Raw genomic sequence first — 15,602 nt, forward strand, 5'->3', positions numbered from 1 at the left:
GACGTCAACATATTGAAACTGAGGACACCTGCTGGAGGCCATCTGCTATTACAGCACAGATAACGTGTAACTTCTAAGCTGGCGGTCAGGTGCTTCCACCATCCCCCAAACACACACACAGTCCATCCCTTCTCCTCAGCTCCTGCCGGGAGGAGCCAAGCACACAAATATCTGCAGCAGTATTTGGAGGAGGCAAACACTTGCACACACACTCCACCTGTTTCTTTGTACAGTGACACGTCGGGATGGAAGTTACAGGAGCGTTTTTCGGCAAACCCGCAGACGTTCTGTAAGGTAGGCGACACGCTGACGTGTTTCAGGAAAACTTGAAGGCATCTAAGATATTTTCTCATAAACACAGAAAAGTTGTCAGTCGTCTAATTCAACTAAGTCTAACATGCTAGAATCTTTATAAAGATAAGTCAAACTGTTATGGTTATATTTTAAACAAGTTTCACTAGAAGAAACATTAATCAAAAATGAATTGAATGGGGAAAATAGGCAACAACTTTTAAATATGGATACATTAATAAGAATAGATTTGGACCCCTTTCCAGCGGTGCCCCACAGCTTGTTTTTTTTTGTCTCTGAATCTGCAGCTAACAAAAACATTTTATGTGCATTTTCTTTACAAAGCAGAAACGTGCCATGACAGTCTATGTAACTTTTTACCCCATGTGTAAACAAAGAGTCACCGAAAGAAACACCCAAAAAGGAGCACACGTGATACATTGTGAACACGTAGAGATGTACACGCAGTATCAAAAGTGATTTTGGTGGTTTAACATTTCCCACTGAAATATTTTGAGGTAGTATATTGATGAACAAAATGGATATTGGTAAATTGTACTCATACTTCCTTTGATGAAATCTACCTATTATTTAAATCATGCGGATGTTTATAAATGAAATGGAACTAAACGTAGCCACATAATTAAAGGCTTGTTGTGCAGAAGTCACTGTGGTGGTTATAAAAGAACGGCACGGTTTAGGTCACTTTTCTGTTGAAAACAGTCAAAGACGGTCTGTCACGTCCTTCATACCCTTATGATTGATTGACGTAGGTACATACTAGGCATTAACAAGGTTTTAAAACAATGGAACAAAGACACAACCTTTTTTAAGGTTGGTCCAATGGGAATTTTGTGTTTTCCCACGATGACAGTGACAGACCCAGCTGGCTGCAGGCGGGGAGAAGCAGGAGGAGACACCATGATCGACCTGAGCTACCTGACGGAGGAGGAGCAAGGGGTGATAATGTCGGTGATGAGGAGGGATGCCGAACTGAAGAAGGCCGAGGAGGAAAGAATAAGGTAGAGAGAAATCTATCAGCCTCTGACATCCCAGGATTATTTTTTCTTTTTTGTGGTTAATGCTTCAGAAGACAGTAACATCCAGCTCGGGTTATTTTACCTGAGCAGAAATGCTTTGGCCAGCATTCGAGCTAATGTCGTGTTTCTCAGCTGATGTAATTTGAATGATTAGATAAGTCCTTCCACTGCCCGTTATGTGAGAAGATGCCTTTGTGGGACAGTCAAAATAATACTTGTCCTGCCATAATGGAATAACACAATAACAGCTGGGCCGGATACAGACGCCGTTGCTGAGGAGGGGAATTAGATTAAAGTCAAGATGTAATCCACACATGGGAGACGGTCATGCTGCCCTAAAGGACAAGAATAGAAACCCTTAAAGGCCTCGATGGTGAGAGACACCTCATACCGCCTGCTTTTAGAAAAACGTTTTAAGAACAGCTCTCTTTTGGGGGGGTCAAACCTCTGTGTATATTCAAGGCTTGTTATTAAGACAAACAAAAGGCTGATCCCTCCCATGTGCAGAAAACGAAACTTCTGTTTCCCTAAACAAAATGCAGTCATGCATGTAAACAACAAAAGAGAGTCCCTTTTTAAAGATGTGTCATGTCAATAACGTGATTTAAAAGTCTAATGAAATACTGTGCTTTTCATTGGGGGGTTTAATGGAGCTGGTTGGCCAAGTTCTTTCTTTTCTCAGCGGGAGGCTGAATGCTTCCTGTGTCTCTGCCGGTCTGGTGTAAAAGGATTAAACCAACAGCCTGTAATAAAGTGCTACCCTTTATTCACATGACCGCCGTGTCTGCATCAAGACGGACGATGCGGTTGGAGCGGTTTCTCCCTGATTCAATTTCAACTTGATGAGAATGTTTTCCGAATTCTTTCCATTAGATAGATCATGTGCTACTGTAATTGCAGTGCAGTAGAGTCAACTTTTTTTTTACCATCTTAAGCTCAGTTCATAAAATGCCTCGGGAGATAATACGCTGAAAGTACTTAAAAACATTAATTGCGAAAAGCCACTCAACTAGAATGAACATGTGTCGCACTGGTAATGAATGACATTTGTGACATTTGTACATGTCTCTTTTGTGTTTCGCCTCCAGGAAACTGGAGCGGACACCTGAGAGCAAGACGCAGGTAGACTCCCAGCTGAAGTACCGAACTGGAGAGTGGTTTTATGAGGCCAAGTCTCGCAGACACATGGACAAAATCCATGGTTCAGAGATCATCCTGGCCTCCATGAAACAGAGGAAAGCGGGTTTAGGTGAGTTCTTCTGTTGACAAAGGGCTGGTTTTAAAGCAAATGTTAGAGCTCTTTTTGCTACCTCAGTAGGCTTTCATATTTTTACCTGTTCTTCTTTAGATGTATTTTCTGTGTTGAATGATCAAGTGTTTCCCTGCAGTTCGGCTTGAAAACAAACTCAAGTTGAACAAACTTACTGCAATGTTTCATTCTAAAACAGAATGTTTAGATCAATATCAGCTGGTGTAAACAAAGATCCTTTCTGCTGCAGATGGTTCTCTCAGACTTGAAAGGCTCAAGACACCCAGCAGTCGAGGTTCAGACATCGCCGCTCCACCTAAACCGGCCAGATGTTCAGGAGCTCTGCAGCCGCAGGAGATCAAGTACACATTCCTTTGTTATTCACGGATTTAACCTCTTAACTTATTGTCCTCGAATACCATTAAATAACTCAATCAAGTTGAATCCCCGGAGCAGCTCCTCGCTCTCTCGCTTTGACAGTGTGTACACTACTTGCGTGTGTGTGTGTGTGTGCCTTGTGTGTCTTGTGACTCAGTCTGTGCAAACATAGGTGGTGCTTACTGGTAAAATGTCTATTTTACAGCCCGGCTGCAGCGATTGCTCACAGCACTGCTGGACGTGGTTCGACATATTAAGGGATTAACTCAGCAGCGCTCCCTGCATGATGACACTGAATGAGAAGTGGCTGATTGTGCTATTGTGGTGGTTGTTTCTGAAATTAAATTCCACCAGGATCAGGACGTTCCTCTCCTTCCTGTTAGCAGGAAAAAAGTATCCGCTTGTTACGACAAATCCTTTCCTAGAATTTTCAGTCCTTACAATTTGGCCATGATGTACTATGTGTGGTGCGACATCCACGAATTTAATTGCTTAAACTTTTTTTTGTTGCCCAATAGCGCAGTAATTCCAGTAAAAGTTGTTTCAAACATGCATTTGTAAATGCAATCAATCAATTAACGTTGCACAAATCCTCTTGTTCAGCCACATTCCAGATTATATGCGATGCTCTCCAACCTCCCATTGATGTTATGGTTGATTAGGTTGGTTTGAGTTGGTTTGAGTTTCACTTTGAAACCAGCATTAATAACGAGTCAACAAGCACCAGTCATGCACACTACTACCCCAACAGTTTCAGGAAAAAAAAACGTTGTTGTTGAGATGTTTTTTAGCAGGCACGCATAGTTAAACTGCACTTAATTTATTGCTGTATAGCGTTCGTATTTCCTTTAATTTCATCTTTCCTAGATTGATATTTTTATTGTTTTTACCACAGCAATGCAGAAAAAGAGAATATCAATTCAGCGGTCCGCTCTCCAAGAACGGTAGGCAAATGTGTTGCTCAGCCCTGTTCTGTGATTGTTCCCCTTTCTTTGTTGCAACCTTGTCACAATCATATTGAAAACATTGTTGTGTCAAACATTAATTATAAAAAATGTACTTTAAGCCGCGGCACAACCCTTTCAACCGTGCTTCCCTTATTGTTGTTGAGCCACCTGAAAATACTGATGACGTGTCAACCTGTCGGGACCAGGAGCCACCCGAGACAGGTGTGAACTGACACTCAAATGCAGGCCACACAAATCCATGTGAAAAGCATTAGCAGTGCAATATTGCACCAAAAATCTAGACTGAGCCTTACTTGTGTTGATTCCCTCAGAGCCCATATCTCCGCTGAAGAGACACCCAGCAGAGAGCCGCCGGACTTCAACGGGCTCCCTCACATCAGAGGGCTCTTCTCTGGGTTACAGGCCAGTGCCGAAGAAGAGGACCTTTCGCTCCAGACGTACCTCCAGTCAGTCAGATAGCAACTGCCTGGCGTTGGATTCTCCGGGAGGGACGGCGGGAAATGTCCCCACCCCGAGACGGAGCCTCCAGCGAGGATCCAGCGAGAACTCCAACTGGTCCTCCATCAAGGGCCAAGATGAAATACCGCAGAAAAGCGTTTTTCCTGTATCTAATGCAGCTCAGCCATCCGAAGCTGGAGAAGAAAACTCGCAGCAGCCGCTCTGCGATGTGTCTCGGCGTTATTTGGATTCCGGTCTGAAGAAAGAGAGACACCCCCCTTCAATCACAAGAGACAGGTCAGTGGACCATTCCTCTGACCCCGACATTTTAATTAACTCTCTTCTCCCTTCATAGCATCTCACAACCTGCATTATTTCAGACTTTCCACGTACACCAGGAGCGATGCATCCACTGAGATCCCACAGACGAGTGATGAACAACACGATGAAGTTGTTCTGCACACAGGCGGCATTCAGGATCCATACAGAGAAAACAGTAGCAGTGTGGGTACAGGAATGAGGCCGAAAGATCTGAGTCTTCCCCAAAGCACCGTGGGTGAGCTTTTACCAAAGGGATTACTTACTGTAGCTAAAAGTATGTTTGAAGTAGTTGAACTTTAACTGAGGCAGCGGTACCTTGACGTTGGATCTTAAAATGAAGCAAAAGCTACTTTCCTCAAGAGCTATGCGATATTTTTTGTTCTCTGATTTTAGAGGTCTAAATATGTGAATTTGCAGCAAACTCAAAAACAGAAAATACTTTTGGTTAACAAAATTCTGCCGTGATAAGAGTGGAGAGTAAGAAGTAAGCAGGCAGTCGATGGAATACAAAACAGATAAGACGAGGCGTTTTGAGAAAGTGTGTCGAGTCGTGGATAAAAAAACAAAGTTCACCGTCACTCCGTCATGGACGCAGTCACAGATAAGGCCGAACATACACTGTAGGACTTACTCCTTGCACGAAACATGCGATTTAGGCTGACAGATTTTCAAATAACTTCACATTGAAGTTCCTGCTTCTGTTTTTTCTGCTATGCATAAAGAAATAATATTGTTTTGGTAAAGTCCATGGTATGGTATGGTATATGGTAGCATAAGTGTGGTAAACAGACACAAGTAATGCCAAACATTGGCATGTTAGCCATGTCGGTTTAAAAATATTAGCGTTTTGATATTAGCATTTGATTCAAAGTGTAGTTTCACAGTGCAGCGAGCACGGCTGACTCCTAACCCTTAACCTAACGTGTTATACCTGTGTTTTCAGATCCAGAACCCCCAGTATCTTATGATCTCATCTTCATTGATGAGTCTGATCAGCAGGCAAAGATGAAATCAAATCAAAAGCATGCGTTTCAATTATCGACTCAGACAACCAGTCCAACCGGTGGAGACGAGGACTCCATTGCTAAGGTGCTTGACTGGTTCAGCCGCAGCACAGACAGCATCGATTTGCCACGGACACTCGATGGTCCGAAGGCCATGCAGAGTTCTGATAAACACACAGACATAAGCAAATCAACGGATGAAGGTTCATTTAGAAAGGAAACTGTGGATATTATAAGTGTCAGAAAGAACGAATCTCTTAAAATGAGAAGAGAATCCAATGAGGCTAAAGAGTTGATAGCTACAGACACAGAAACCCGAGAAGAAGTAGAAAATGATATCAGGGGAAGAATGCAGTCACAAGAAGTTAACAATATTAACGATAAAAGCCAACCACCCAAAATATCTGACCTGACGTCATTCTGGGAGGAAAGCCACCCAGGCCATAGAATACTTATCGGCAAATCAATCAAGCCTGGAGAGAAAGGAGAAAAATCTGGTTATGTTTCAGCGGAGAAAGAAAACAACAAGGTAACTAAACCACACATAGCGCCTGATATGCCCACTGTGACAGGAATATACAACAGAAAGGGAATTTATTATCAATCCGCTTCAAATTCTGAGGATTCAAGCGAACAACAGAAAGATCCTGCACACAGTCTGGTGATCAATACTTCAACTCAGCCAAACAACAATGACCCAACTCTCAACTCAGATTTTTCAAAGTCAGCAACCGGTCCCCAAGTAGCTGAGAGAAGAGGCTCAGTCACTGAGATTTTATCCGTAAACAGAATTAGTCCACATCCAAGGACACCCATCCAGCCCAGTGCACGACCTGACAGTATGTCCCCATCTAGAAAAACCTCTCTGCAAGACGACCTGTCAAAAACTATTCCAGTGCTTCACCTGGTTACAGATCCCGACTCCAAGAAGCTCCATTCGTCCAAAAACCGCCCATCTATGAAAGACACTCAAGGTGATAAGCAAATCCCCCCTAAAACACAAATGCATAGAGGTTCCAGTGAAGATACACAGGCAGTGAATGGTGAGGATCAATGCACGCATTCAAGTGTCTCTCTTAAACAAAAGGGGGATACGTCTAAAAAAGACGGACTCAACTGCCCTCACTCAAACAAACAAGGTCAACCTAATCAAGAAAGCACTGCAGAGAAGATAAAGCAGCTCAAGTCTTTCTGGGAGCAAGAATGGAAAAAGCCTCCACTTTACACCAGAAAAAACAAACCTCTTGGTGACGTTAAAGTTGCCCGTGGTACAAATCAATCACGACTCAATAAGAGGTTTACAAAGTCAGACTATGATCTGACATCGATTGGAAATGATTCGGGCAGCGATGATAGAAATGATCGCAACTTTACCGTTCTTCCTTTGAATCAGACAAAGTTGTCCCCGACCCTACGTACAAACCGGGCGCAATTTAATACTCTGCGTGACTTCTGGGACGAGAGCGTGTCAGATACCAAGGAATCGTCCAAGTACAGTCACCCAGGGATTTACTACGTGTCAGAAAGACCTGCTCCCACGAAATCACCCCAGACTCTCCAGAGTCAACCAAAGGCACCTCACGAAAGACCACCGGTACCAACGGCAGCGAATGATGGCAAAAGAAATCTGTCCAATTATGCCACGGCTGAGTCCAAAAGCAGCACAAAAGACGCTAATGGAGAGGAGAGACCCTCCAAAAGCCAGAGTAGATCAGGAAAAGAGATTCTTTCTCCAAAGAGCAGAAAAGATAGCTTTAGCCTTTCGAGCAGTCGTGGAAAATCCATTCGTCGCACAACCAGCATGTTTTCTCTGAGAGATCCTAATGAGAAAGAGCTGAAAATGGAAGTCAGCCCCGTCCACTCCCAGAGCAGGAAGCAGCGGCAGAACGCCGAAAAGGGGGCTTCGCCAAAAAGATCCCCAGAGGAGCCTGAGACCCTGACTCCTCGTGCACGAGCTTATGTTCCCAAAGACTACCGGCACTACCTGGGCATAACGGACGAGTCCAGCCCGCGCACCCCTCCCCCCCCTGCTGTGAAGGACGAGGAGTCAGATCAAAACTCCGGGTACGAGATTGACCTGGACGGGAAGGTGAGGGCCAGCACTCCGGCGAGCTCGGAGGAGCGCTACAGCAGAGGGGGCGGCAAAACGACTCAGCGCCAGTCGTGGGCAAACTACAGCAGTTCAGATGCAGGTCACGAATCATCCGTGAGCAGCACTTCAGAAACCTGGTCCAACTCAAGGATCAGTTCAAACCGTAAGCATCGACTTCACTCAGCTTTTTAAAAAAGGCTTGTCCAACGTGAACACACACATGTGCGCACGCACAGGCGGGATATTCAAAAAGTTCAATGTGATGTTCACGAGTCTGCACACACACACAAAGATACAGTTAATTTCACAAAATGATGCGAATCATGTGGCAGCTGGATTATTACAATGTTACAAGATCATGCAACCAATCACATACCAAGAAAATCCAATCTTTCAAGTAATGTGTTTGTGTCCCGCAAAGAAAGTGTCCATAGACCTACTGTTTTTATGAATGAGCATCCCAGCGTGTGTGTAGCAACCAACATTGGTATGAAACAAGAGAGAATAAGAAGGAAAAATGTTTCAGGTGGAAATTTGTATTTTTTTAAATTTAATCTTTTCAAACGTTTTGCGCAGAACCACAAAACAAGAAGTTACCAATTAAAAAAGCAAAACGATTGTTCCTTGAAACTTGGTAGAATTTTAAGTGAGTGGCAAAGATGTATTTTTGGTGAAAGGAAAAGTTTTAATTTCAAGGTTTGTCTAAATTGTTTTTTATTATTCATCAAAAATTAAGATTCAGTATTACAATACAGACACACTGTTTTGTTAAATCAAAGAAATTGAAGGAGAAAAGTCAGAATAAAAAACAGTTCTTAAAGCAGCTATTAAATGTTGAAAACAAGCATATAGATCTCCTATAAAATCAACTCTTTACATGAGCATTTTCTCAGTGTGTGAATTTTCAAAAAACTGTTTTGAAAATTAAGCTGTTGTGATGTGAACTGAAGTTGTTCCAACTCCTGCTGTGTTTGCAGACTCATTAATTATTATTATCAATATGTGATCTATTCAGCAGTATCCTTGATACCATGTTTGTGTGAAGTGTCTTTGTTGGCAGAAGTAAATCTCTTAATACGCTGCGTGTGTGCCTGCAGTCAGCTGCCCGTGTTTAATTTGTAGGAAGGGCAGAATGTTCTCTGACTGTACAAACCTGCCGGCTTTCTTTTTATGTGGTTTTAAAGCCCTTTAAAGGGCCTGTACATTTATATCCCTCCATCAAGAACATCAAGTATCCATTGTTACCGAACTACAGATTTGATTCACTGTTATTTGACTATTACGAACGACATTTCTTTTCTTTACCTTAGGTCATCGCAACACTAATTCGAGATGCTATAACATACATCACATAGCTTAAAAGTACCATTCATTGTCTGCATTCTCCTTCAGTTCCTAGTCTAGTTGCTTGACAATATAATTCAATAATAATCATTTAAACATACTATTGTTGCTAGGAACATCTTTACCTTTCACAGTTTGTGCATTTATTCACTTATTCTGCAGAGATTACAAACAACATTTACATTCTGTATGTTTTGATCAGCTGCAAATAATCAATCACTTTAAAATGGATATACAATTATGTTATCATCATATATATCTCCATATTGTAGGTGCTCAATCACTGGCCTGTGAAACATTTACAGAGAAACAAGTTACGTGATCAGTAGACTCATTTTTGTATTTACAGTATTTCAATGTAAAGTTCAAAATGCAAACTAGTTTTTTATATTTTTACTAATGATTTGATGATGATTTGAGCATGAAAAACTGGAAATGGATTTTTTTCCTCTTACATACTGTAGGTGAGAATGATGCTGAGGGTCAAAGCCTCGTGAGGAAAGCATTGCGGAGGGCAGAAGCAAGGCCTAAAACTATGGCTAAAAGTATGGAGGACATCACGGCCTCTTTATCACCACGTGAGCATGTCCTCAACATCTAAGTCATATTGTGCAGATATGCGGATCAATTTGGGGGATTATTGTTTTTTTTCTTTGTTTTTTTACAGGACAAGAAGCAAGACAAGACCCAACAGCTGACATGAGACGCATTAGTAACGGTAAAACAAATGCCGGATCTTTTCCATTATGGATACGTTTGCAAACAAATGAGTTCCCAATTTGAATCCTCTGCTTCCCTATCGACCACTCTTTAGTCTCATCCATCCCATCGCCGTCACCATCCTTATTTTCGGATCCAGAGCACCTGAAGAAAATAAGCAAATCGGTTCCCTCATTTTTACAGAAGGAGGTAAACCCCCCACACTGCATGTTTTTGGACTAGTAGGTGAAAGTCTGCTCTGCATCTCTGTGCAAAGAGCTGTCTGTTCCCACTGTCTGTGTTTCAGGACGTTGGCAGAGACCCTGACTTCCCCTGCGAGGACAGTGACCGAACTGGACGACTAATGACAGACAGCTCTTTGAATAACCTCACCGGCTCGTCTGGCATGTCGTCCATGTCTTCTGTATGTCCACACTAACGCATGCTTACCACAGCTCTCTTACACTGCCATGATCGTTGGCTTTTAAAATTACATTGTGATCGTCAGCGATTCACCTAATAATTTGTTTCTTGTTAGGAGTAGTCTCACATGTTTTAGGCTTCATAATTGACATTCTTTTATTTAGCTGACGCTTTTGTCCAAAGCTTACAGTAAGTGCATATCTACATAGGACTCGTGGGACGGACCAGATGGTCAAACACACCATCCGGTCCCTCCAAAAAAGAAGGAAATGTATTTTTTTTTTGTATTCCACTTATTGCTCACACATGATTGAAATGTGTTTTCAGTTTTGGGGGGATTTGGAAGTGTTATGCAGTTAAGCAGGTAATGTTGCCTCAAGGCGGTCAGCTGCATGTCCCCTCGGAACCAATCTTTGGCCCGAGTTGAAATCTGTCTCTTTTCCTTTGTGAGTTAGTTTTAGGCATGACGAGGCAGATTGGTTCGGTAGGGTTAGAACCTTTGCGTGAGCCAATCAGAGGCCGACTAGGACCGCTCATCCCTTTGCCATAGCAGAGAAGAAATGATTGACTTAGACATGTACTTCTGTTTAATGTATTTTTGGAGCAGTGGACCTCAGAACAACGGCTGTTGCTCACCTCCGGCAGAAAAGAGGAGTGCTCTGTTTGCTTTCATTTTCAAACTTCCAATTCCGAACCAATGCTGTGTCAAGTACTATGATCTGAAGCAATCCAATTCCCCGCAGGATTAATATAATTTATTTCGTAAAATGTCAGTCCTCCCTAAGAAAATCAGTGCAGTTCCCCTTCACAGTGACAGCAAATAGCTGACTTTTATTTCCAGGAGATGCATTAGATTTTCTGAAAGCCAAAGCCACAAACCATTCAATAAATACCCTTATTGCTGAAATGATTGATGTAAAATGTTTGCCTACTTGTTTGTGTGTGCTCCTAGCTGAGTGGAAGTGTAATGACCATGTACAACGGGGATTTTGGGACCGTGGAGGTTCAGGGAAATATCCACTTCTCCCTCAACTATGTCCAGAGGCTCAGAGAATTTCACATTTTTGTCACTGAGTGCCAAGACCTGGCTGCAGTCGACCCGAAGAGAGGCCGCTCTGATCCGTGAGTACAGTGCCTTAAATATTCCATCATTTCCATACGGTATGTACTGTTTATTATTAAGACATGATAAGATTAAGATGTAAAGTCACTTGCTAACAGTGTTTTTGTCTCTGTCATATGTGCCAGCAGAATGGCAAATGTCTGTTTTTTTACTATGCTTATAGTGGCTGAATTCAAACAAAAATAGATCTTGTAGTTTCTCCACCACATCCAAACTCTACTTAATCAGTCTTCTACTGAATTACAAATAATGAGCCATTCAAATTTGTCTCTGGTGTCTTTCACTTTTATTCTAGCATTTAGATCATAATCACATAATAATAACATAACTCAAGCTAACTAAACACCTGCCCATATGTGATCAAACCCATCTACACGTTTGTTTCTATGGGAGCTTACCTGGTAGCACATTTGGATTGTTTGATAGTGGAATGAGGGTTGAAACAAGGATATGATATTAAAAGCAAACAATGAAGTAATAGAAATAGAAAATTTGAAGGTCTTAAAATACCAGTGCTTTCTCTATGCTTCACAAATTGGACCCGATGCATAAAAAGCGCAAACTGTCGACACGTTTTACTACATGTGTCTAGACGACATATTACTGTTGTATGAAATGTGCATGAGTGAGAATATACATTCTTTCCACTAACTGTGACCAGATTTACTACACATGGTAATATATATGGAGCGTGTGTCTTTCCTGCTTTAAAAGGTATGTAAAAAGCTACCTGGTTCCTGACAAAGCTAACCTGGGAAAGAGGAAAACATCTGTGAAAAAGAAGACACGAAATCCAACTTTCAACGAGATCCTCAGAGTAAGAATCTATAGATATAATGCAGATAGTACTAAACAAACAAAGGCGCGTTCTCGCACCGAAATGACAAATACGTGGCATGATAACAAACAAAACAAAAGCAGCTTGCTCTCTCCTGTCCTTACAGTATCGTGTTCGCATGGAGTACCTCAGAACTCAGACGCTCATTCTCTCCGTTTGGCATCACGACACTTTTGGCAGGAACAGTTTCCTGGGAGAGGTCGACGTCGACCTCTCCCAGTGGGACTTTGACCACACCCAGATAAACTGCTTGGGCCTGAAAGGAAGGGTAAGAAGAAAAGAAAAGTCACACTCACAGGCTGTCCAAAGCAGTTGTTTTCTCATCAAATAACAAAGGATTGTCTGTGGAAAAATGTGGTCCGCCTCCCCAGAGGTCATTTGAGCTTGTGATATAACACAGAGTTGTATAACCTTTGCACAAAAGAATTTGTGATCTACCGCATATGTACAATTTACTCTTTGTGAAACGTTTCAGACCGCGACTACTCTGGCGCCATCACCCGGTCAAGGAGCGATGAGAGTAGCGATACGTTTCCTGCCAGAGATCATCCGCAGCGAAGGTCTGCACACGCTTTTATTATCTTCTTTACAAACAGGCTTTGTTTCTTGATGTGCATTTTAGTAAACCGCAATTCCACACTTTGTATTCAGATGGTTCTGGAAATATTTTGTGTTTATTTTGTCATTTCTGTGTCCAAGGATTAATTAAGGAAGGTCCCAACACTGGAGAAGTTCACATTTGGGTGAAAGAATGCAAGAACTTGCCTCCAATCAGGGCCACCATCGACCCATACGTTAAGTGGTACGCATATGTCATTCATGTCAAGTTTAAGATACCTTTCGACGTTCTGGGAGCAGCAGGTTAGCTTAGTTTAGCATAAAGACTGGCAACCGAGGGAAACTGCTCTGTCCAGAGGTAAATAAATTGCCTACTTAACATATCAGACTTGTTAGTTTTATGTGTACAAAAATGTGTATTCCGGCTGTGATTGCAGTCAGGTGTAGTGAAATATATTGGGGTCTCCCAGGAACTCTGTGTACAGCGAGCAAGTTTTACACAACACTTAGCTTTAGAGGTTCCCGCTCTTTGTGCTAAATTAAACCCTTTCCTAGCTGTGACGTTAGCTCCATATTGAACGTACAGACATCAGTATTTCCATTTGTATTTAACTGTCAGCCAGGGAGAGATTAGGTACTCTCCCAACATCAGTTCTGTCATTCCTCTTCCTCTTCATCCCAAGCTTTGTGCTGCCGGACACGAGCAGGAAGAGTCGCCAGAAGACGCGCGTGCTGCGGAGGACAGTAGACCCGGCGTTTAACCACACGATGGTGTACGATGGCATCAGACAGGCCGATCTATCGGAAGCCTGCGTGGAGTTGACCGTCTGGGACCAAGACAGGCTGGCCAGCAGCCTGCTGGGGGGCCTGAGACTTGGACTTGGAAAAGGTACTGGTTAAAAATACACAAACTGGAACAATATGAATGTGTAAAAGAACTGATCATAAACTTGGGCTAATTTGGCACCACTTTAAATGAGTCCACCTGAAGGCTGCGTGTTTTAATTATTGTGTCTCTATGTCTCCCCGTATAGGCAGAAGTTACGGAGCACGGGTGGACTGGATGGACTCAACTCCTTATGAGGCGGCCATGTGGGAGCGCATGATGGCCACCCCAAATGAATGGGTGGAGGATATGCTCCCATTAAGAGTGCTCAGCCCTGCAAAAGCTGGATCCAAATAACTCAAGTTGTCCAAATATATAAAAACCAAAATCATAAAAAGATTTCAATTCAGTCTGGAAAGGATTTTGACAGATTTAAAATGTCTGGCTTTTGTCTAGTGACAATGATATTACAGACTTTCATTCATTTCAACAGTTAATACCCACAGTTGTACTTATATATTTTTACATCTAAATACCACCCATTTTGAGCAAAGTTTCATATTTGCTCCTAGTGTGCAACACCCGAAATATCTCATGAGGAAAATTACCACGGTTGTTAGGACTAATATTAACATATTTGAAGACAACTTTGTTGAACTAGTCTTCACACTTCACTGTCCCAACTTCTTACAATATCTGAAATCTAACAAGCAGATGTGCATATTTTAGAGTAACATTGTTCAACCTTTCCAACTTTGTGTCAAAAGGAGTTGAGGTATAAGTGGAGAGGGCAGTCCAGGTTTAGCTGCTGTTTCCACCGCAATAACGTACCCTCTGGAAGCAGAAAGAAATCAAACTGTAAAAAAAGGTCAAGACCAAATACACACCTATAGACACCTATGTATGTATTTTAATGTTGTTTAATATATATCTGAAGACACTTGTCTCTGTACTTGCAGTGGTGTGATGGCAAATGTCCACTGTGTTTTTACAATGTGACGCATCTTCCTGTTTTTAACGTTAGACTTCTCTGAGTTTAGAACCTTTCAATTCACCTGAGATAAGGCTGAAGTTTTAGGAGACCTCGTTTCAAACCAGATGATTAGAGGTCAGACTGAGACGCAGGGGGTCCTCTCAAGTTCATTAGCACATCTGTGTCGACTGCACCGTCACTCCCCTTGACAACAGGAAGGAGATGAACGGGGTGAACAGATGTTTGATCATTCTGCTGTAAAGCAGGTGTCTTTGTGCAGACACCCATCCTGTGCTCCTGCTCTTTATAAGCAGTGCAGATCCTGCTGCATTGCACTTTGTTAAGACTTTCTGAGTAGAGAATAAACTCCAAAGATGAACCTCTTTCTCACGTTTCTTTAAGTATTCTAGGACACACTTATATATACTAAAAATATTAAAAAATACATACTGGTATAGTTTTTTTCCACCGCAGTAGAAATGATTTAATATCCTTTTGTTTTTTCTCTGAAACCTTTTTACGGTTTATAGGATACTACAAATTCTGACTTGCTTTGCGTCTTTCAATATGTTTCCTATTGCAGTCATAACAGCTCATGTGTTTTGTGCGCAGTAGTTCATAGTTCTGCAATCATACCATTTTATTATATCCTGTATTTGAGTTTATAAAGCATTATCGTTGCGTTTGTCTTGGTGTGATGATGCCATAAGGGTATAACGGCTCTGTGAGGTTGCAAACGTTGTGCTTTAAAGTGATAGTTCCCTTAAAAAGGTCACATGAAAATGTTCATGACTTTTTTCCACTCCCCCCAAGAAAGACTATCTAGTGCAGATTTAAAAATGTACCAGTATGCATTTTACAATGCTTCAAAAGGCTCCATTTCTACCCAGTTTGGACTGAGTAAAACTAATACCATCCAGTTCTGTAATTAATAAAACTACAAAAAGTAAATGACACAGAGCTTTGGGCTGAGCATGGAAAACACAAGTATATTCAACTATAAAAAATGTGATTCAAAGTCATTAAAACTGGAATAG

General features: G+C 41.9%; 1 protein-coding gene across 3 annotated transcripts; it reads left to right on the forward strand.

The window, feature by feature from the left end:
• The first annotated feature begins 154 nt into the window (after positions 1–154).
• On the forward strand, positions 155–14,944 carry sytl2b (synaptotagmin-like 2b). 3 transcript variants are annotated; one of them, XM_040184226.2, is made up of 20 exons: positions 155–294; positions 1,166–1,313; positions 2,420–2,580; positions 2,831–2,942; positions 3,854–3,902; positions 4,025–4,127; positions 4,238–4,661; positions 4,745–4,920; positions 5,629–7,944; positions 9,590–9,703; positions 9,793–9,843; positions 9,940–10,034; positions 10,132–10,248; positions 11,200–11,369; positions 12,085–12,187; positions 12,315–12,476; positions 12,684–12,768; positions 12,908–13,010; positions 13,450–13,655; positions 13,801–14,944. In XM_040184226.2, exons 2-20 carry the CDS (start codon positions 1,213–1,215, stop codon positions 13,947–13,949), a joined length of 4,797 nt encoding a protein of 1,598 aa, XP_040040160.2. In that variant the 5' UTR covers positions 155–294; positions 1,166–1,212; the 3' UTR covers positions 13,950–14,944. The 3 variants fall into 3 exon arrangements, with proteins under 3 accessions (XP_040040160.2, XP_077954606.1, XP_040040171.2); XM_078098480.1 differs by having other exon boundaries at positions 4,070–4,127; XM_040184237.2 differs by having other exon boundaries at positions 4,112–4,127.
• The last annotated feature ends 658 nt before the right edge of the window (positions 14,945–15,602 follow it).

The sequence above is a fragment of the Gasterosteus aculeatus genome, chromosome 1, assembly GCF_964276395.1.
Source record: "Gasterosteus aculeatus chromosome 1, fGasAcu3.hap1.1, whole genome shotgun sequence".
Classification (NCBI taxonomy): domain Eukaryota; kingdom Metazoa; phylum Chordata; class Actinopteri; order Perciformes; family Gasterosteidae; genus Gasterosteus; species Gasterosteus aculeatus.

Bases quoted from the DNA above. Each gene is read 5' to 3' on its own strand.
- sytl2b (XM_040184226.2), top strand. From the start codon at position 1,213: ATGATCGACCTGAGCTACCTGACGGAGGAGGAGCAAGGGGTGATAATG. The intron at 3,903-4,024 runs GTAGGCAAATGT...ATGTACTTTAAG, and splicing joins CGGTCCGCTCTCCAAGAACG to CCGCGGCACAACCCTTTCAA. The intron at 12,477-12,683 runs GTAAGAAGAAAA...GAAACGTTTCAG, and splicing joins GCTTGGGCCTGAAAGGAAGG to ACCGCGACTACTCTGGCGCC.